This window comes from Musca vetustissima, unplaced genomic scaffold (assembly GCF_032173495.1).
Source record: "Musca vetustissima isolate MV318-11 ecotype Yass unplaced genomic scaffold, APGP_CSIRO_Mvet_v1 utg68353, whole genome shotgun sequence".
In the NCBI taxonomy this organism is placed as follows: Eukaryota; Metazoa; Arthropoda; class Insecta; order Diptera; family Muscidae; genus Musca; species Musca vetustissima.
In genome coordinates, this window is record NW_026885611.1 from 3,168 (window position 1) to 26,811 (window position 23,644).

Sequence of the window (23,644 nt, forward strand, 5' to 3'; positions counted from 1 at the left end):
TTGGAATCTAGATGAGTATCATTCCATAATTCAAGAAGATGATTTTTTCAGATACCTCCATGGTTCCTAACCCCAGATTCGCTGTATTGTCCCCGTAACATATCCTATGATTATATCTAAGTATAAAATCAAATATGAAATTGCCTCGCTACTTGGTATCACTGCTTCCCTTGTGGAAATGCTGGGCATTGGCATCACAGTTCACAAATGCCACTAATTTTCCCCAACAGTTTACATACTTCCGTTTCGGGGGGGTCAGGCGCCTCAAAGGGTAGATAGAAGCCATTCTTCTATTAGAAGAAGACCTCCAGCTCTTCCATAAGAAGAAGCTCTTTGAGGAGGAAAGGCGCAGTTCAGCCCTCCAATGATGCCGTTTAATATGCATCATGTTTAGCATGATACATTTTTACGGGTGGAAAGCAGAACTGTAATTTCCCCATACCATATAAACCCTCACTCTTGTTATACCCTCCACCATAATATGGAGGGTATATTAATTTTGTTTTTCCGTTTGTAACTCATCGAAATAATCATTTCCGACCCTATAAAGTATATACATTCTTGATCAGCGTAAAATTCTATGTCTGTTGTAATCACTCTAGCGTCTAAACGAATTGAGCTAAATCGCCAAAATTTTGTCTGCAGGCAGGTCAAGTTCGATGATGGTCTTCATCGGTCCACGTTTAGGCATAGCTCCCATATAAGGGTACCCCCCAATTTTCAGTATTTTGGGGTTCTTGAGCGCGTTTTTTCAACCGACTTCGCTGAAATTTGCTACATTGGGTTCTTATAGGGTACTAAATGTCTCCACAAAAAATTATAAATATAGGTCCATTTTTTCTGGTAGCCCCCATATAACGGTACCTCCTAATTTTCAGTATTTTTGGGGGTTTTGATCGTATTTTTCCGCCGAAATAGCTGTAATTTAGTATTTTGAGTTCTTAATAGGTTCCAAATCTCTCCACAAAAAATTATGAATATAGGACCACTTTTCCGGATAGCCCCCTTATAAGGGTACCCCCAATTTTCGGTATTTTGGGGTTTTGAGTGCGTTTTTCAACCGAATTTGCTGCAATTTGGCATTTTGTATTCGTATAGGGTAACAAATCTCCCTACCAAAAGTTATTAATATTCGCCCCTTTTTGGGGTAGTCCCCATACAACCCCTTTTTTATATTAAAATAGTTATTTGATTTGTTCCGCGTTTTGTGTTTGGTTCTAAGTCTCGGTTGTAATCATTTCACTTGCAGAGGATAGCGAGATAAAAAAATAGAACGTAAGGTTCGATAATGAACTATAGCCGCATTTAAACCTAGCCCCTTTGTGGAGTTTCCAGAAGGAGTGGACCGATATTCTCCATCCTCGAATTTGAACTAGATTTGGAAGAAATATTAAGATGGGCGAAGTTTGGATGAAGTCGTAATTTTCTGAAACGGATTTGGTACAAAGAAACCAATATTTCGATGATGCACATTTTCACCGTGTTAAAGTGTATACACCCTCATTCGCCACAAGGCTGAGGGTATAATTATCCATTAAAAATTTCTGAAATTTGTATTATGATTTACATTATGGATTACATAATCCGTTTTTAGAAATGTCGGTATAGGTCCACTTTTTGGTATGTTCCCTATATTTTCATTTCTATTACCTGTCAGTATATCTATGGTGGAGGGTATCCAAAGTTCGGCCCGGCCGAACTTAACGCTTTCTTACTTGTTCCTTCTAAGATAGTTTTCCTCAGTTAGCGACAAGACCGCCGTTATTTTCAAATAAGGTGAGAATTCTTATTTTCCTCATCTGAAGTCTGTTGTTCTGTTTTTAAACCCACCTCAGTGTTTTCTTCAGTCCCATAAGTGGCGGTGGGTCATCAATCCGCTCGGAATATCGTGGACCACAACGACCGTCATTTTACTACCTTCTAAACAGGAGTCAACGTTGTAAATTGTTTCCTTAAGGAAGTCCGTGGACTCCTTAGTTACATAATTTCCAACCTTGATCCCTTTGTACAAGATAACCTGCCTAAACCGAAGGTTGCGATGGTCAACATTTTTTGGTACAGGAAGAGGTCCTTCATATATCAGTCTACAAACAACCAGTGATGTTCACTTATGTACTCACCGATGTCGATCCTGTAGGCCTATTCGGTAAATTTTAACAACATTCGATATTGTTTAAATTTCTTTTGTTATTGTAAAAACAACAAACAAATGAAATTGTTGTAAAATAAACAATATCGAATGTTGTTAAAAAGTTACAGAATAAGCCTACTGGTCTTCCTGCTTCGAGACGGCGGGCTTGGCTTTCTCCTCTCCCTTACCCCTCTTGGCAGGATTTTCCATTAACGTAACAAAGCATACAAAGCAGTTTGCCGTACATCTAGCGACAGCTTGGACCTCTTTGTAATAGATTGATGCTCATCCGAGTACCTCACTCTCCCAATCTAATTATTGTGTTAGAGATTTGGTCCGCTGTCGAAGAGGTTTATGCATCCGTCGCAAACACTTTCTGCTACGTATTTGGCTCCTTTGGTTTATCCAGCAACAACTGTTCAATTGTCATAACATTTGTCGAACTGAAGCTATGTGTGCATATTTCAGAACTGTTAAATTATCATAACTTTTGTCGAACTGAAGCTATGTGTGCATTTTTCAGATTTGAATGTAGCTTTTCTGTAAATCTAGCTTCCATATATAGTATCGATTAGCATAGATAGGTTCACTAAAAAATTCCGTTCGACAGTATACAAAAAAAAAATAAAATAAATAAATATAGAGGAATATGTGTTAAGATTTTTTTCGAAGGGTCACAAAGTGGTGTAGTGCATCATGTAGTCGGTACAGCCCAACTTTAATCACTTCCTAACTAGAACGTTGAATGCCATGTTCAATCTACGGATTTCCCCTTTAAAAACTTTTGGGCTATTCGGGTCCCCTTAAAGATCTCCCCTTAGCTGAAAATCATTTACCAATATGTAACGAAAATAGTTTCTGTTCCATTTCTGGTTTAACAGATAACGCTGCAATGACTATGTGTTTGTCTATTTTTCGCAAGCGATAATATTTTCTCACACATTTCCATATAAATTACTTTTACACTTGCTCTGGCTGTAACACTCCATTATCAAGTCATCTTTTAAAGCGAAAATTATCTCTCTTTTTCACAGAACAGCGCAGCACATCTACAACTATTTTTTTTTTTGTGACATTTCATTTCACAGGGAAACACCCGCTGGTTCTATAGTATATCCCATGGCGCTATTTTAGCCAACTCTCTCTTTTAACTCCTTTCACACTCCTTTTAACTCTGCTCACAAGAGAGCCATCATCAGTCAATGTCAAGTCATTTAATGTTAAAAGTTAAAGAAGAAAAAAAAACGACAAATACAGTTTGCCCACCACCGCCAACCAACCATACGGTACGTAACTAACAGCGTAAGGGATATCGCTGTGGTCATGGCGGAGGGTGAGCAAGTGAGTGATAGACATCAGAGAAAAACAGCAAGCTTTGCGAAAAAAATAAACCAACTAGAAATAAGAATAACAAACTATCATCATCTTATTTGCTTTTCTGATGGATGAATACGAAGAAAATAACACCTCAAAAACAAGCACTGAGTTTGTTTTTTTGTTTTGCTGGGCGAAGTACTTTGGCATTGACATAAAATAGCAAGAAGTAGCAGCAGTAGTAGTAGCAACAACAACACTAGTTATAACATAGCACAGCAACTATCTCTGCAATTGTGGTAAATAAAAACAAGTCAGATTGAGGTTAGCATAACAACAAGAACAAAAAAAAAACAACACATGACCAGAAAATGCCACGATAATTTCCTGGGTTTTATAGCATTTATAGCAGTGGGATGTGAGGTATATTAAGTTTGGCGTATCACATGTAAAAATAAATTCAAATAGTGTTACTGAAACCAGAAGAATAAAACGTCAGGATATTTTTTGTTTTTACTTCAATGAGGATGTTTTCACTCCTAGGATGTTTGGAATTGTAAATTGAATACGTAGGTCCACTTTTTAAAGTAGCTTACCATATGACGATTCCCCCTCATTTCGATATTTTGAAGGTTTAAGTGACGTTGGTGTAATTTGGTATTTATGGTTTTCATATGATAGTACATGATTCTAACAAAAATTATCCACTTTTTACGATAGCGCCATGATGATGGTGAAATCTCCACTGAGATTTGTGGATCGCAACAGCCGCCAGCTTACTACATTCCCAAAGGGGGTTAATTGTTTCCTTAAGGAAGTCCGGGGACTCCTTAGTTTTACAATTTCCAAAATTTTACCCCTTTTGTACAAGATAACCGGGCCACAACGAAGATTGTGTCGGTCAAACTTTGACGTTCAGTAATATGTCTTTCATATCGATTAGTAACCACATATCTTCGCTGATACACCCATCAGGATCAGCTCGATCAATGATAGCCGTTCAGAGATCTTCCATGTTTTAATCGAATTAGCTACAATTTGGTGCTTGGATTTCAAATAGATAGCAAATCCCTCTACTAAAAATTATCGATATCGGTCCAATTTTGAGGATAGGCCCCATATAATGCTACTCTCATATGTTCGGAATTTTTTTTTACCGAATTGGCTGTAATATAGTATTTTTGGTTCTCATTGGGTAGAACATGTACCTATTAAAAATCATCAATATTAGTCCACTTTTTATGATAGGCTCCATGCAACGGTACCTCCCAATGGGTGAAGAACGTTTTTAAAACAAATTTACTGCATTTAGATACTTTGATTTCGGATTGGATAAAATATCTTTCAATCCTAAAAATAATCAATTGTGGCTCACATTTAAAGATTGCCCTACAATCCTCTTCCGGCTTATGTTCAATATTTAGGGGATTATGGACCATTTTTTACCCGAATTGACTGTACTTTCGTTCTCATTGGCTGTCAAATCTTCCTACGAAAAATTTACCTTGAAGCCCGCCATTTAATAAGCTTGCGAATGATTGCAGGTGTTTTAAAAGTCCACCTCATGGTGGAGACCGACCCGACCGAACCTAACCCAGCTTTCACTTTTTATACCCTTCACCACACTGTGGTATAGGGTATTTTGTCTTTGTGCATATGTTTGTAACAGGCAAAAGGAATCCAGATAGACCCATGGTTCCTTTTGAGAATATGCATAGAATCACTTTCTGAGCCGATTTATGCATGTCCGTCCGTCCGTCTGTCCCTCTGTCTGTTCATGTTAAATTGTAAAGAAAGTACAAGTCGCATTTATGGTCCGAAATGGATGAAATTTGGTATAGGTCACTGGGAAAAATGGGTTCAAATTTAGATATAGCTCCCATATATATTTTCGTCCGATATAATGTAAATGGTGCACCAAAGTCCCTAAAAATCATTCGATTTCCACGAAAATTGGCATAGCGTACTAAACTTAGTCTAGAATGATGTGTGCTAAGTTTTTCGAAAATCGGTTCAGATTTAGATATAGCTCCCATATATAGTTTCGCCCGATTTTAGGTAAATGGTGTACCAAAGTTTTTGAAAAACATTCGATTTACACGAAATTTGGCATAGCGTAATAAATTAGGTCTAGAATGATGTGTGTAAAATTTCTTGAAAATCGATTAAGATTTAGACATAGGTCCTATATATATGTTCGACCGATTTAATGTAAATGGTTCACCAAAGTTCCTATGTATCATTCGATTTCCACGAAATTTGGCATAGTGTACTGAATTGAGTCTAGAATGATGTGTGTAAAATTTCCTGAAAATCGGTTCAGATTTAGATATAGCTCCCATATATATGTTTGACCGATTTAATGTAAACCAAAGTCCCTATATATTTTTCGATTTCCACGAAATTTAGCATAACGTAATGAAATAGATCTAGAATGATGTGTGTCAAATTTCTTGAAAATCGGTTCAGATTTAGATACAGCTCCCATATATGTTCGACCGATTTAATGTAAATGGTGTACCAAAGTCCCTATATATGCTTCGATTTGCACGAAATTTGGCATAGTGTACTGAATTGAGTCTAGAAGGATGTGTGTAAAATTTCATGAAAATCGGTTCAGATTTAGATATAGCTCACATATATAGTTTCGCCCGATTTTAGGTAAATGGTGTACCAAAGTCCCTGAAAACCATTCGATTTCCACGAAATTGGGCACACCGTAATGAATTAGGTCTAGAATGATGTGTGTAAAATTTCTTGAAAATCGGTTAAGATTTAGACATAGGTCATGTAAATGGTGTACCAAAGTCCCTATATATGCTTCGATTTGCACGAAATTTGGCATAGTGTACTGAATTGAGTCTAGAAGGATGTGTGTAAAATTTCATGAAAATCGGTTCAGATTTAGATATAGTTCCCATATACATGTTCGACCGAGGGTTCACCAAAGTCCGTATATATTTTTCGATTTCCACGAAATTTTGGATAACGTAATGAATTAGGTCTAGAATGATGTGTGTAAAATTTCTTGAAAATCGGTTCAGATTTAGAAATAGGTCCTATATATTAGTTCGACCGATTTAATGTAAATGGTGTACCAAAGTCCCTATATATCCTTCGATTTGCACGAAATTTGGCATAACGTACTAAATAAACCATAGAACGATGTGTGTTAAGTTCCGTGAAAATCGGTTCAGATTTAGATAAAGCTCTCATATATATTTTCGCCCGATTTAATGTAAATGGTGTACCAAAGTTCCTATATTTGTTTCGATTTGGACGAAACATGTCTCGTGTCACGTGAAAATCGTTTCAGATTTACACAAAATGTTGCACAACGTATTTAAGATAGTTTAGCCAAGTTTTCTTGAAATCCGTCCAGATTAGAATATAGCCCCTATATGGTTTCGTCCGATTTTAAGTAGGACCCAAAATATGTCTTTTAGGAACAAAACGTGCATAAATTAGTCTAACATAAACTGTGACAAGTATCGTTGAAATCCGTTCATATTTCGACGCCTCCGAACCATAGTATGCTAAGTCTGAAAAGTGAGTATTTCAGTTGAAGCTTTCAAAGTATGGAAGTTTCTTTAATCGTACGTGCCATGCTAATTACGTTTTTGCTTATAACTTTGGTTTGGATTGGACGATGATTACCAAAATTGCAGTGAATGTAAATTAAGGATCGTAGTATCTAAAAAACTGAAAAACTTTAAAACATGCTAAGTCGACTTAGCATACTACGGTTCGAAGGCGTCGATTTGGATATAGCTTTCATATTTATTTTGATCCGATTTCATGTAAATGTTGCACCATACTCTTCATGTTTTTTTTCAGAATAGAATGACGTAGATGCGTGTGAAAGTACAGATATAGCCCATATATGTTCCGAACCGACTTCGTGTTCCAAGTATTCAACGGGTGCACCATTGATATTTGCTTAAAATCGATTTACATAATTTTGTTTCATTGTAATAATGAACGGCATGTTTATGGATTGATCTAAGTCGATTCACATTTAGATAAAAGTCACGTATTTTAGTTCACCCAATTTCATGTTAATGGCCCTTCTGTTATGATGCATCTTTTAAATATACCCATAGTGGTGAAAGGTATCATATAGTCGGCCCCGTCTGACTTTACTACTTTCCTTACTGGTTTTATTTTTGAGGTCCTTGCTTATTTGTTGGTGTATTTTTTCCTTTTGGGTAGCGCTATATCCTGGTTTTCCTAATTTATATTATCCTCATGCATTGAGGTTTATGGCGAGGTTAGTTATTAGAATGCCCATCTTCGCATTGTCCACTGCGCCAATCTCCACCCCCACTGAATCTTCTAATATTTCCATTTTATCGAGTATACTATAAAAATCGCTATGTTCGTTATAACCTGGACTAGGTGATCGTGGCTGCAATCTTTCGTTGCATAGAAGCAATGCCCACTTCAATTTTAAGTGGCGGTTGGGGTCCTAGCTTATTTAGTGTTACCAATTTTCTTCTAGATGACGCTAATTTATATTATCTTCATATGTTGAAGCCGAAATTGAGTTTTAAAGTAACAAGGTGGTTAGGATGAATTTGAAAAGAATTGTCCATCTTGCGCTACTCACTGCGCAAACCTTCATCACGACTGAATTTTCTAACATTTCCATTATATCGAGTAAGGTATTAAAATTCGGTATGTTTTCTATAGCCTGCCCCATCTGCCGTTACATAGACGCAATGTCCACATTAATTTGTGGTTGTGGCCCTTGCTTATTTAGTGTTAATATTCCTCTGAATGGCGCTATCTCCCGGCTTTCCTAATATATTTTATACCCATGTTTTGATGCCGACGCTGATTATTATGAATGTCAGGTTGCTTGCTATAAATTTAATCTAGAAGGGGATGTAAGTCCGGTGCACCAACTCCCCAACCCCCGACTAAATAGATATGATAGGGTATTAAAAATTTCGTGATTTCCTATTTTCCTTTCCACACAATGTTAACTTGTTTCCAAGTTACATAATTGTAGTTGTTGTTGTGGGATTTAGTCGAAGTTGTTGCCAACTACCAACACTTCAAAATGCAATTTGGATTGCAAAAAAATCGATTCTGTGTGTGATATGCAAACGTCAACGATGCAATCGATGATGATGTAGCTGATTTTGACACAAATCTTATCACGGATTTGTTGTTTTTTTTTTCAACAAGTTGATGCCTGCCATGCTTTACATCAAGTTAATGATAGTATTTTTCTTTCAGTTTATCAACTAACACAATAACTAGAAAAAAACAACAATGTCAATGTGAAAAGTTTATATGGCAATATGAGTTATTTTCATGAGCAACGGTATAAAAACAAGTAAAAAAGCGTTGAATACCCTCCACCATAGATATACTGACAGGTAATAGAAATGAAAATATAGGGAACATACCAAAAAGTGGACCTATACCGACATTTCTAAAAACGGATTATGTAATCCATAATGTCAATCATAATACAAATTTCAGAAATTGTTAATGGATAATTATACCCTCAGCCTTATGACTGAGAGTGAAAATATGCCTAATCGAAATATTGGTTTCTTTGGACCAAATCCGTTTCAGAAAATTAAGACTTCATCCAAACTTTGCCCATCCTATTATTTCTTCCAAACCTAGTTCAAATTCGAAGATGGTGAACTCCTCCTCCATTCCTTCTGGAACCTCCACAAAGGGGATAGGTTTAAATGCGGCTATAGTTCATTATCGAACCTTACGTTCTAATTGTTTATCTCGCTATCCTCTGCAGGTGAAATGATTACAACCGAGACTTAGAACCAAACACAAAACGCGGAACAAATCAAATAACTGTTTTAATATAAAAAAGGGGGTTACATGGGGACTACACCAAAAAGGGGGCGAATATTAATAATTTTTGGTAGGGGGATTTGTTACCCTATACGAGTACAAACTACCAAATTGCAGCAAATTCAGTTTAAAAACGCGCTCAAGAACCCCAAAATACCGAAAATTGGGGGTACCCTTATATGGGGGCTATCCGAAAAAATTGGCCTATATTCATAATTTTTTGTGGAGAGATTTGGAACCTATTAAGAACTCAAAATACTAAATTACAGCTAGTTCAGCGGAAAAATACGATCAAAACCCCCAAAATACTGAAAATTAGGAGGTACCGTTATATGGGGGCTACCAGAAAAAGTGGATCTATATTTAAAATTTTTTTTTGGAGACATTTAGTACCCTATAAGAACCCAATGTAGCAAATTTCAGCGAATTCGGTTGAAAAAGGAGCTCAAGAACCCCAAAATACCGAAAATTGGGGGGTACCCTTATATGGGAGTTATGCCCAAACGTGGACCCATGAAGCCCATCTTCGAACTTGACCTGCCTGCAGACAAAAGACGACTCTATGCAAAATTTTGGCGATCTATCTCTATTCGATTAGACGTTAGAGTGATTACAACAGACAGACGGACAGACATGGCTATATCTTCATAGAATTTTACGCTGATCAAGAATATATACACTTTATAGGGTCGGAAATGATTATTTCGATGAGTTACAAACGGAAAAATAAAATTAATATACCCTCCATACTATGGTGGAGGGTATGAAAAAGACACAACGATGGGGACAAAGCTGTACAAGATCATCTTTCTATTTAGAGGCTTCAAAAGGCCGTGTATCTATAGAGGTCTTGTATAGGGGTTTCTGTATGGAAAAGATCTGTTGAAGGCCTTCTATCTTCAAAAAAGTGGTTGAAGGTCTATACAAGAGCTGTAGAAGGCCTTCTATTGGTATAGGGGCTGTAGAAGGTAGTCTATCCGTAAAAGGCATTCAGAAGTAGAATCCATTTGAATGATTTTCCAGAGAACATCAATAAAAGGTATTCTACTCTTGATAAAGGATATAAAAACTATGAAATCTGAAAATCCTCTAATTCCAGATGAGGGTAAAACTCCAGATGTCAAAAGAGAGTCTAAAATAGGAAATCTTGTACATTCTAAAAAGCCATGGAATATCATATATATGCAGAGGAGTTCATGAAGGTATTTTCTATTCAAAAGTGTAAGGAAAGGTCTACTAGCAGTTATTTAATCCTGTCTATACCTATTTTTTCAATTCAATTTTTTATATTGATATAAATAGCTTCCAAACATTTCTTTTACATGCCAACAAAAAATATTAACAGTAAAACTTTTTGTTATTTACAAATTCAAATGTGTGTTTCGAACAATTTTTAATTAAAAACTTTTATTCCCAATTTTTGTTATGAAATGAAAACTTTGGCTTTAAATAAAATAATGTTTTTAGCTTTTATTTTTTTTTTTTCATTTACAGTTCTCAACCGTATTTAATGTGAAACATCCATCAATAATGCCTTGCATGTTGCCAAAAACCAGAAGAACAAAATGGACTCAACTATTCAGCATAAGCGTTTTCTTGTTGATTACGATATGTGCACCAGCCGCCCATACCATACCCGCCGCCACAAATTCCCTGCTGCTAAATTCACAAGCTAGCCAAAGTGGCAACAACAATCCATTGGTTCTGCTCAGCAGCAGCAGCAGTGGTGTAGGCGTTGGCGGCAGCAGCAACATCAACAACCTAAACATGAACAATCCCAATAACAATAATAATCACAACACCAACAACAACATTAATATCCTCAATAGCAATAACAACAATAACGATAACATCAATGGCAATATTGGCAATGTTTTAAATGTCAACAATCAAGGGGCCATTAATTCCAATCCGTTGGCCAGTAACAATGGCCTGGCCAATACAAATGTGGCAACGGGTGACATTAATATGACCGGTGGTAATGGCAATTTGCCGGTTATATTGGTCAATTCCGGTACCGGGGGTGTTGATGTCCTAAATGCTACGGCCATGGGTGCAGCTGTGGTGGTAAATGGTGTCGCCGTCCCGGGTGGTAGTATCGGTAATATTGTGGCCATGCCAAAGGAGAAAATCTATGATAAATGTACTGGGCCTGCTGATCCGGGACCATGTAAGCAGTACACGTTTAAGTGGCGCTACGAATCAACGACAAATGAGTGTACCTCATTCATATGGGGTGGCTGCGAAGGGAATGCTCAGAATCGTTTTAATAGCGAAGCGGAATGTTTATTTCATTGTATTGGTGCACCGCGTAAGTATACAATTAATCGTAACGATTTGATTGCCAATTGTAGCTAGCGATACTATATTGTTAAAGTAATCGCAATACATGATTCAAGCCTAAGGAAATGTCTCGAATATAGCCTATTTATACCCTTCATCACACTGTGGTACAGGGTATTATGTCTTTGTGCATATGTTTGTAACAGGCAAAAGGAAACGAGATAGGCACATGCTTCCTTTTGAGAATATGCATAGAATCACTTTCTAAGTCGATTTATGCCGTCCGTCAGTCCGTCCGCCTGTCTGTAGATGTTAAATTGTAAAAAAGGACAGGTCGCATTTTTGATTCGAATTGGATGAAATTTGGCCCTTCTTCAGCTCTTCTATAGTGAGAAACCTCTTTTCAATTTGTCCATAGTCATAGGATTTCTACAGCTTTGCTATAGACAGAAGATCTTCTTCGCCTTCGTCAGCTCTCATATATACAGCAGTCCTTATTCAGCTCTTCTATAGCCAGATACAATTTTTCAGCTTTTCTATAGTCAAAATACCGTGTCCAGCACGTCAGTAGGAAAAGACATTTCAAAATCCTTCTCTAGACAGAAGACCTTCTATAGTCACAACACCTTCTTTAGCTCTTTTATAGACATCAGTCCTTCTTCGGCTTTTTTATAGACAGAATACCACCTTAGGCTCTTTTATAGGCAGAATATTTGCCAGATATACTTCCTTGTCTGTGGTCAAAGGACGAAGTTTGGTATAGCGTACTGAATTAAGACTAGAACGATGTGTGTCGAATTTCGTGAAAATCAGTTCAGATTTAGATAAGCTCCCATATATATTTTCGTCCGATTTTAGGTAAATGGTGCTCCAAAGTACCTATATATCATTCGATTTGCACGAAATTTGGCATTGCGTACTGAATTTCGTGAAAATCGGTTCAGATTTAGATATAGCTCCCATATATTTTAGTCCGATTTTAGGTAAATGATGCTCCAAAGTACCTATATATTCTTTGATTTGCATGAAATTTGGCACAGCGTACTGAATTAAGTCTAGAGTGACGTGCATTAAGTTTCGTGAAAATCGGTTCAGATTTAGATATAGCTCCCATATATATTTTCGACTGATTTTAAGGAAATATTGCTCCAAAGTACCTATATATCTTTCGATTTGCACGAAATTTGGTATAGCGTACTAAATTAAGTCGAGAGTTATGTGTTAAGTTTCGTGAAAATCTGTTCAGATTTCGATATAGCTCCCATATATATTTTCGTCTGATTTAATGCAAAAGGTGCACCAAAGTCCCTATATATCTTCCGATTTGCACCAAAGTTCATGTTTCACAAAATTGTGGACAACTTAGTGAAGTTAGTATAGCCAAACGTGTGGCAAGTTTCTTTCAAAACGGTTCAGATTTGGATATAGCTCCTATATTATTTCCCTCCGATTGTAATTAAATGATGCAATATTGACCCAAAATATGGCCGATATGCACAAAACGTGCTAAAAGTTTTATAAACAAACTGTGACAAATTTCATTGAAATCGGTTTAGATCTCTCTACACATATATAATTGAAGATTTAAAAGAGAAGAAAAATAATTTACAAAAAAATTTTGTTATTATTTTGTTGTTGTTTTTTGTAATTAAAGAAAATTCCTTATTTTTGATGGCGGGCATGATAACTCCTCACTGGAACATCGGAATCCAAAAATTCCTACGGTGTTAGAAAGAGTACATGTCTGGCTCTCGTATGAACTAGGATTATTGACTTCGCTTTAAAATTAACAAAATGGTGAACCTTTGAAAAAATATTTTTGGAAAATCGCCGATTTTTTACCAAAAAAATAAGGAAGATCTTCACCGATTGGCTTTATCCCAGTTCATACGATAGCTACACACTCACAGAGAATCGTGTAAAAATTTGAAGTCGATTGGGTTATTAGTTTTTGAGTTATCGTGCCCGCCATTCGCAAAAAAATGTTAAGAGAAAAACGCGTTTAAAGTTTGAGAAGCCCTTCAGCCGTCACTTGATGCCGACACAATAAATCGGAGATTTTCATTTGAAATTTTGTATGGACATTCTTTAATTAGAGTAGATTCGAATTATATCAACAAAATTTTTGACCCCGAGAATGGGTGGGGTCCCATTAATTAAATGGTGCCCCAAACTCCTCAGTTTTGCCATATTGACGCGACATGTTTATGGATTGATCTAAGTCGGTTTATATTTATATAGATCATATTATATTAGAATGCATCTGTCGAATATAGCCAATGTGGTGAAGGGTATCATATAGTCGGCCCCTTCCGACTTTACTACTTTCCTTACTGATTTTGGTCTGAAGAAGAATGGCTGAAGTAGTTATTGTCTATAGAAACATTAAGTCGAACTGAGAATGTATTAAAGCTGTGAGAGGTCTTCTATAGATTTTCTATATGTTTGTGGTCTTCTGTCCATTGAAGGGGTATTCTGTTTTCTGACTATAGAGGACAAAAGAAGGTCTGTTGTCTATAGAAAAACTAAAACAAATTTTCTTCGTCTATAAAAGGGCTGAACATCTCTGTCTGTAGAAGAGATGAGGAAAGTCTTCTGTATTCTGGTTATAGAATAGCTGAAGAAGGTCTTCTGGCTATGAAATAGGTGAGGAAGGTCTTTTGACCACAGACAAGGAAGGTTATCGGGTTATAAAAAAGCTGAAGAATGCCCGCTGTATACAGAAGAGCTGCAGATTGTGTTGTGCCAATAAAAGGGCTAAAGAAGTTCTGTGTGGAAGATCTTCTGTCTATATTAGAGCAGAGCAGAAGAGCTGAAGAAGATATTTTGTCTACAGAAGAGCTGAGAAGGTCATTGTCTATAGAAGAGGTGCAGAAGATCTGTCTATAGAAGAGTATAGGAAGGTTTTCTGGCTATAGAAAAGTAAAAGCAAATATTCTGCCTATAAAAGAACCTAAGGAGGTATTCTGTCTATAAAAAACCGAAGAAGGACTGATGTCTATAAAAGAGCTAAAGAAGGTTTTGTGTCTATAGAAGGTCTTCTGTCTAGAGAAGGATTTTAAAATATCTTTTGTCTACGTGCGGGACACGGTATTTTGACTATAGAAAAGCTGAAAAAGGTTATCTGGCTATAGAAGAGCTGAATAAGGACTGTTGTATATAGAAGAGCTGACGAAGGTATTGTATCTGTAGAAGGGCTATAGAAGGTCATCTGTTTATAGTAGACAGGACAGGATCTTCGGCCTATACAAGAGCATGGGATGATTTTCTTTCTATAAAATAATCGAAGAAGATCTTCTGTCTATAGCAAAGCTGTAGAAATCATATGACTATGGACAAATTGAAAAGAGGTTTCTCACTATAGAAGAGCTGAAGAAGGGCTAAAGAAGGTCTTCTGTCTGTCTATAGTAGAGTCGTGGATGATATTCAGGCTATAAAAGAGCAGAACAAGATCTTATGTCTATAGAAAAGCTGAAGAAGATATTCTGTCTTTAGAAGAACTGTAAATGTCTTCTGTCTATAGAGGAGCTAGAGAAATTCGTATGACTACAGCCAAGATGATATGGATTTTCCGACTGTAGAAGATGAAGGCATTCGATCTATAGAAGAGCAGTGGGATATCTTCGGGCTAAAGAAGAGCAAAGGAATATCTTCTGTCTATGGAAGAGCTGAACATCGATTGACTTTAGACAAGCTAATAATGGTTTTTGGCTAAAAAGTGTTATTGCTAAAAAAAGACTAAGTTGTTTCTTTAATAGAAATCCTGAAGAAGATCCTGAAGAAGTTGAATCATGTATTATGTCAATAAAAATCCCCTACAAGATATTCTGTCGGTAGAAAATCCTTGTATAAAAAAGATATGATAAAGATCTCTTTGCAACAGGCTTATTAAAGGTCTTTTGTCAAGGCGTTCTTTAAAGTGGTCGACTACATTCCCATTTTCCTTTGTTATTATAAATTAAACATTTAATTTCCTATGAATATCTCCCAACATAAACAAATATCACCATTATTTGCCTCGCATTTCAGATACATTACCACCATTCCTGCAGACGACAACACGTGAACCCAGTACCACCGAATCATCTCTGGTTCCACCCTCCTATACCGTTTCACCATCATATGGTGACTCAGAAACCAGCCCCATACCATTCGAACAACGTGGTCCCGAGTTGACATTTGCCGAAACGGGTCAGGAGAAAACTTTTGTTTTTGCCGAGAACAACACGTTCATACAAATCGATGGTGATATTATACAAACATTTCAATTAAGGTAACATAATAATAAAAAAAAATTATTTTCGGATTATGAAACTTTTTTCTATTTTTGCAGATTATGTCGTGAAATTTCATTTCAATTTCGTACTCGTCTGCCACATGGCCTTCTGGTCTATCACAATGTAAAAAATCCCGATCGCATTAATTTGAATCCGTATGCTTTGTATGTCATTGTGGAGAAGGGACAGCTGAAAGTTGTCCATGTCTTTGGCAAACATTCGACCAGTGTTACTGTGGGTGAGGGTCTGAATCGTGACGAGTGGCATAGTGTTATGGTAAGTAGTTTGTAATGTAATTTCTGGGGGGATAATTATGCATCACAGAGGGTAGATTATTCCCTCCTGGATTTACAAAAGAAATCGAATTTGAAAAGAGTACTAAATTTGATAATTGATAAAGAATTCAAAATATGATAATGAATTCAGAAAGCTCAGAAAATCCCAAGCAATGGTGGGAACCCATGCTAGCCAATGGTAAAATGTATTTGGGTTAGAAGTGTGTACAAGGTCTTCTGTAGGAGCTACTCTTATATAAAACAATTAAAATAAATAATAGTTAAAAATTCTTAAAATCTGCCTGGGTCTTTGTATGGGCCAAAACATGAACACACATAGCACATGTCGTTCAATGACAATTCCAATTTAGTTGATTAGCAAATTATTCTGTCTATTGAAGAGCTGAAGAATGTCTTCTGTTCTTAGAAATGCTGAAGAAGGTATTATATTTATAGAAGAGATGCAGATGGCCTTCTTTTTATAGAAGAGCTGTGACTTCTGAAACAATTATCCTTTAAATTATATCGTAGGTAATTTATCGTGATGAATTGAATTGTTAATGGTTCTGCCATGAACACAAAAACTCTGTTGCATCCATCAACACAATTTTTATACCCTTCACCACACTGTGGTACAGGGTATTATGTCTTTCTGCATATGTTTGTAACAGGCAAAAATAATCGAAATAGACCTATGGTTCCTTTTAAGAATATGCATAGAATCACTTTCTGAGTCGATTTATGCATGTCCGTGCGTCTGTCCATGTTAAATTGTAAACAAAGTACCGGTCGCATTTATGATCCGAATTGGGTGAAATTTGGCACAGCTCATTTTTTTGGTCCAATGACGAACCCCACTGAAATTGGGAAAACTCGGTCCAAATTTAGATATAGCTCCCATATATATTTTCGTCCGATTTAAGGTAAATGGTGTACAAAAGTCCTTATTTATCTTTCGATTTGCTCGAAATTTGGCATAGCGTACTGAATTAAGTCTAGAATGATGTGTGCCAAGTTTCGTGAAAATCGGTTCAGATTTAGATATAGCTCCCGTATATATCTTCGTCCGATTTAAGGTAAATGGTGTGCCAATGTCCCTATATATCTTTCGATTTGCACGAAATTTGGCAAAGCGTACTGAATTAAGTCTGGAATAATGTGTGCAAAGTTTGATGAAAATCGGTTAAGATTTAGATATAGCTCCCGTATATGTCTTCGTCCGATTTAAGCTAAATGGTGTACCAAAGTCCCTATATATCTTTCGATTTCCTCGAAATTTGGCAAAGCGTACTGAATTAAGTCTGGAATAATGTGTGCAAAGTTTGATGAAAATCGGTTAAGATTTAGATATAGCTCCCGTATATATTTTCGTCCGATTTAAGGTAAATGGTGTACAAAAGTCCCTACATATCTTTCGATTTGCTCGAAATTTGGCACAGCGTACTGAATTAAGTCTAGAATAATGTGTGCAAAGTTTCGTGAACATCGGTTCAGATTAAGATATAGCTGTCATATATGGTTTCGCCCGATTTTAGGTAAATAGTCCACTAAAGTCCCTATATATCTTTCGATTTGCACGAAATTTGGCACAGCGTAATGAATAAGGTCCAGAATGATGTGTGTTAAGTTTCGTGAAAATCGGTTCCGATTTAGATATAGCTTCCATATATAGCTTCGTCGGATTAAAGGTAAATTGTCTACCAAAGTCCCTATATACCTTTCGATTTGCACGAAATTTGGCATAGCGTACTGAATTAAGTATAGAATGATGTGTGCAAAGTTTCATGAATATCCGTTCAGATTTAGATGTAGCTCCCATATATAGGTTCGCCCGATTTTAGGTAAATAGTCCACTAAAGTCCCTGGAAATGGATTTGCACGAATTTTGGCATATCGTACCGAATTAAGTCTAGAATGATGTGTGCAAAGTATCTTGAAAATCGGTTCAGATTTAGATATAGCTCCCATATGTATTTGCATCCGATTTTAAGTAATTGGTGCCTCAAAGTCTCTGAAAATCATTCGATTTGCACGAAATTTGTCATAGTGTACTGAATTAAGGCTAGAATGACGTGTGCTAAGTTTCGTGAAAATCGGTTCATATATATTTTCGTCCGATTTTATGTAATTGATGCACCAAAGTCCCAATATATATTTCGAGTTCCACGAATTTTGGTATATGGTACTGAATTAAGTCTAAAATGATGTTGCTAAGCTTCGTGAAAAGATCCATAGCTAGGCCGATTGACACAACGTACTGATGTAATATAAATTAGTCTCTGGCAAGTTTACCTGAAATCGGTTCAGATGTAGATATATAACAAAAAAGCGTCGTCTGTTAGGATACATATGTAGAATATACCCAAAGTTGTAAAGGGTATCATATAGTCAACCCAGTCCGACTGTAGAAAAATATACAGACAGCGGCAGCTCGCCTGTATAATAAATAAAAAGACACGACACGGTGCTCCCGACCGTACTATTTGAGTGTTTGTAAGACACTCCTCTGTACACAAAATTATTGAGACACAGCGATACACGACTGCTCTATGTGAGTGGTTGTAAGTCACAAATTTTATTTTAAAATATTTATCATTAGGTTCTACTTAAACAACTCTTGCTTAGCCTAATCTCAAACACAAAATACTTATCAATTAACTATTTGTTCTAATAATAGAATTTGATCTGTGGAGTTTTTCCATCGTGGACGTCATAAAATCTCAAGCGTTCCATGTGGGATTTTCGACTCTTATATTAAAACACTCTAACCATCAAATCTTCTGTAACATAAAATTCTGTTCGAAGTATTTTGAACATGCTGACGACTGGCAAGAAGAGCTGACAAATTAAATTTCTGTTCACAGTATTTTGAACACCGACTTTACTACTTTCCTTACTGGTTTATAATTTGACAGTGACAATCTGATGAGTGACAGGGTGCGTTCACTAAGTACATTCAAATTTGTCACGTTCATTTGTTTTCCAATTTATGCGCCACCGATTGCGATGCCAAATACTCGAAACACATGCATATATGTTGCTATATGTTTTATCACTCTGTAGTAGTTAATTTTAATATTTTACTACTTTTTGACTCCTGTTTTCGTTTTTATTACCAGAATAGAGATGACAATTGAATTGTCACATTACTATAAGTGTAATTTGTTTTACCATGAAATGCAATCATCAATCTTATTGAATACTTCCGACACACACACACACAATAGCATAACAAACCAAATACTTTATTGTTTTCAATCTGCACCATACATTCTCCTGATGTTATTTTTTTGTTTGTATTTCTTTCTCCTTTGAGCATTATGATGCCTTTGCCAAACAACAATAACACTAAAAGGATATGCTGAGGAACATGCACATAACTCTACAAGGATGACAATAGAAACACGTAGTAATTGTAGTGAAATGCGTTCCAGGTTGCATCCATCCATGCATTCACTCATGTGTGATTTGTTATCACAAATATGTCCATACAGACGTGATGGAAGACAGGCAGGCAGCCGAGTAGGGAACAATTCAGTCACTCACCCAGAATTGTTTGATTCTAGATACATTTCTAAAGGAAATACCACAAAAATGTTATTAGTAGCAATATGACCAGTATCGTAGCCATACGTCCATACACAGAGGCATTCATTTTTTTTTACAACTCATCCCTCATTGAGCCCTACCAAACCAAAACGAATCCGAACAGAACAGAAGAGATTGAAGTACAATAGCCCAATTGACAACAATGGACCTTGGTATCTGATCTGAACGTGTTCGGGTGGCTGTATGGGATATTGAGTAAATGTTTTTCTACTTTGTCATTGATATTGGTTACAAGAAGATGTGCCTGCAATCAAATATTGCGAAGAGATATATGGACATAGGGGCATATCATCAGTGCGGTTTTTTTAATTTTTACAAAAAAAAAAACGAAGGAACGTAAAAGTCATTGATGGTGAAATATGAGTTTTCCAAAGAATGAAACTGTAAATCGGATTTTCATATAGTCAGTTGTTCAATTACCGGTGGCCTAAAAGGTGGATATATTAGGAAAAAACCCATTATAATGATTCTAGAGAAAACTAAATTGTGGGTTGTCAGGAAAATTCATTTTTTTATACCCAACCACAAGCGTAGAGTGTGTATTAAATTTGTCATTCCGTTTGCAATACCTCGGAATATTTACCTGAGATCCCATAAAGTACACCTAGACTGTTTTTACACGATCTTTTTGTACACGGTTTTGATATAACACGGTTTGAAAATTTAATATTTTTAATTTTTTTACACGATTTTATTTTATTTTTTTTTTTTCAAATTTAATTTTTGCGAAGTATTTTTCGAACACTAGCTTAAAGATTTATGTGAATTCCCCTTTAGCGCGTACAAACAATTTTTACTGGTCAAAGCAAATGTGAATATCTCTAATTTAGGGGAATTCCCTTTTTTACACGTTTTTTACACGGCTTCTTGTGGAACCAATCTACCGTGTAAAAACAGACTTAGGTGTATATATTGTTGATCAGAATAGAATTCTATATTAATTTATCTATGTCCGTCCGCCAGAAAGTCAGATTGGCACGCAGCCGCCCTCCCTGCATTCGAGCTGGTGAACGCGGCATAAGGTATTCGTGTACTATTAAATATCTCGGAATAACAGTGTCAGAGCGTTTGAATTTTCTTCCACACTTCGATCGGTTGAAGGAGAAGCTGACAACGGTCGTTGTGACCATCAGGCGTGTTTTGCGGACTGATTAGGGCTTGAGTAGGCGTTCTGTGCGTATCATATATGGTGGGCTTTTTGTTGCCTGTGCAACTTATGGTGCGCCTATATGGTACAGATCTGCCTCTTCTGTCATTGGGCTCCTTTCGTGTCAGCGGGTCGTCGTGTTAGCGTGCTTGCCTGTGTGTCGCACTGTTTCAACAGAGGCGTTCCAGGAGCTGCTTGGCGCCGCGCTGCTTGATTTTGTAGAGAGATGTAGGGCTATCATGTATAAGCTTAAGCGTGGTTTGCAGTTGGATGAGGATGATAGGCTCAGGCCTTCTGATTTGGTGGATGGGGAGAGTAGGCGGTACAGCACTTTCCTTCGGGGTTGTGTTGTTGATAGGTGGAGGAAAAGGTGGACGAACAGTGACAAAGGGAGGGTGACGTACGAATTTATTCATGACGCAACGTTCAGTAGGGCTCTTGAAGACGATCGGACCTTTAGTTGTTTAAGTAGTTTTGCTAGTGAAGCATTTAGGAGAAGGACAGTACTTAGCGGAGGTGGTCCTCGTGCATAGCCCCCTTGCAGTTAGGTTTGGTCGGTTGCACCGGGTGGTGGTGGGTAGGTGCACCGGGTGGCGGTGCTGGTCTTGGTGCGGTTATCGGCGGTTGTTGGCTGTCCGTGAGGGCAGTTTTGTTCATTGTTTGTGTTGTGATATCCGATGTCGCTGTCCTTTGGGCCCTTGTGATTTGTGTATTTGCCACTGCTTGTGGCCAGGTTTTTCCTAGCTACTTGCGGTTATCGCGTTGCTTATATTGTTTTGGGATACCAGCCCGGACGGATGTCGAACTGGGAGAGGCTCCGGTCTCGAGCCTGATCGGAGGTTTTCCGTACCGCAGGTGTCAGGTGCCCCAGGATCTGTCGATCCAGCCTGACAGTTGGTGTGCCCCCCTGGGGAGCTTCGCGGGGGTTGTGGTTTCGCCCCTCACCAAGGGGGAGAGTGTGCCTTCTGCATGCTCTCCAATTGGTACAGTACTTCGGTGCTGGTGAGCTGGTGGGCGCTTTTCCGCCTCTGGCCCACTGTGAGGTAGGCCAATAGGCAGGTACTCACATAAAACTCTTCAAGATACTGTCCATCCGTCTGTTGACATCACAAAAAAGCTCACGATAATTAAGAAAAAGTTTGCACATATTTTGCTATTACTCACAAAGTGCAAATCCAAGGATATACCGGGACTTTGGACCACTTACATAAAATCGAACGAATATATATATATGGGAGCTATATCCAAATTTGAACCGATATTCCCGAAACTTACCACTCATCATTTCAGACTTAATTCTGTACGCTATGCCAAATTTCATGCAAATCGAAGGATATATAGGGACTTTGGTGCACCATTTACATAAAATCGGACGATAATATATATGGGTGCTATATGTAAATCTGAACCGATTTTCATGAAACTTTGCACACATAATTTTATGCTCAATTCAGTACGCTATGCTAAATTTCGTGCAAATCGAACGATATATAGGGACATTGGTGCACCATTTACTGAAAATCGGACAAAACTATATATGGGAACTATATCTAAATCTGAACCGATTTCTACACTTAATTCAGTACACTGTGCCAAATTTCGTGCAAATCGAATGATATATAGGGAAATTGGTGTACCATTTACTGAAAATCGGACGAAACTTTATATGGGAGCTATATCTAAATCTGAACCGATTTTCACGAAACTTTACACACATTTCTCTAGACTTAATTTAGTACGATATGCCAAATTTGGTGCAAATCGAAAGACATATAGGGACTTTGGTGCACCATTTACATAAAATCGGACGATAATATATATGGGAGCTATATCTAAATCTGAAACTTTGCATATATCATTCTATGCTCAATTCAGTACGCTGTGTCACATTTCGTGCAAATCAAATGATATATAGAGACATTGGTGCACCCTTTACTGAAAATCGGACGAAACTGTATATGGGAGCTATATCTAAATCTGAACCGATTTTCACGAAACTTTGCACACATCATTCTATGCTTAATTCAGTACGCTGTGCCAAGTGTCGTGCAAATCGAATGATATGTAGGGACATTGGTGCACCATTTAATGAAAATCGGACGAAACTATATATGGGAGCTATATCTAAATCTGGACCAATTTTCTCGAAACTTAGCACGCATGGTTCTACACTTAATTCAGTACACTGTGCCAAATTTCGTGGAAATCGAATGATATATAGGGAAATTGGTGTACCATTTACTGAAAATCGGACGAAACTATATATGGGAGATATATCTAAATCTGAACCGATTTTCAAGAAACTTTACACACATTTCTCTAGACTTGATTTAGTACGACATGCCAAATTTGGTGCAAATCAAAAGATATATAGGTACTTTCGTGCACCATTTACCTTAAATCGGACGAAAATATATATGGGAGCTATATCTAAATTTGGACCGATTTTCACGAAACTAAGCACGCATCGTTCTAGACTTAATTCAGTACGCTGTGTCAAATTCTGTGCAAATCGAATGATATATAGGGACATTGGTGCACCATTTACTGAAAATCGGACAAAACTGTATATGTGGGAGCTATATCTAAATCTGAACCGATTTTCACGAAACTTTACACACATTTCTCTAGACTTAATTTAGCACGATATGCCAAATTTGGTGCAAATCGAATGATACATATGGACATTGGTGCACCATTTACTGAAAATCGGACGAAACTATATATCAGAGCTATATCTAAATCTGAGCCGATTTTCACGAAACTTTACACACAT

General features: G+C 37.1%; 1 protein-coding gene across 1 annotated transcript in view; it reads left to right on the forward strand.

Moving 5' to 3' along the window:
* Positions 1-11,106: 11,106 nt before the first annotated feature.
* LOC133332838 (axotactin-like) overlaps positions 11,107-23,644 on the forward strand; it is a gene marked incomplete at both ends in the record, with an annotated part of 52,879 nt that continues 40,341 nt past the window's right edge. The window contains 3 exons of the mRNA XM_061541208.1: positions 11,107-11,588; positions 15,590-15,833; positions 15,894-16,113. Coding sequence (XP_061397192.1) covers positions 11,107-11,588; positions 15,590-15,833; positions 15,894-16,113 — 946 coding nt within the window. The remainder of the gene's footprint in view (positions 11,589-15,589; positions 15,834-15,893; positions 16,114-23,644) is intronic.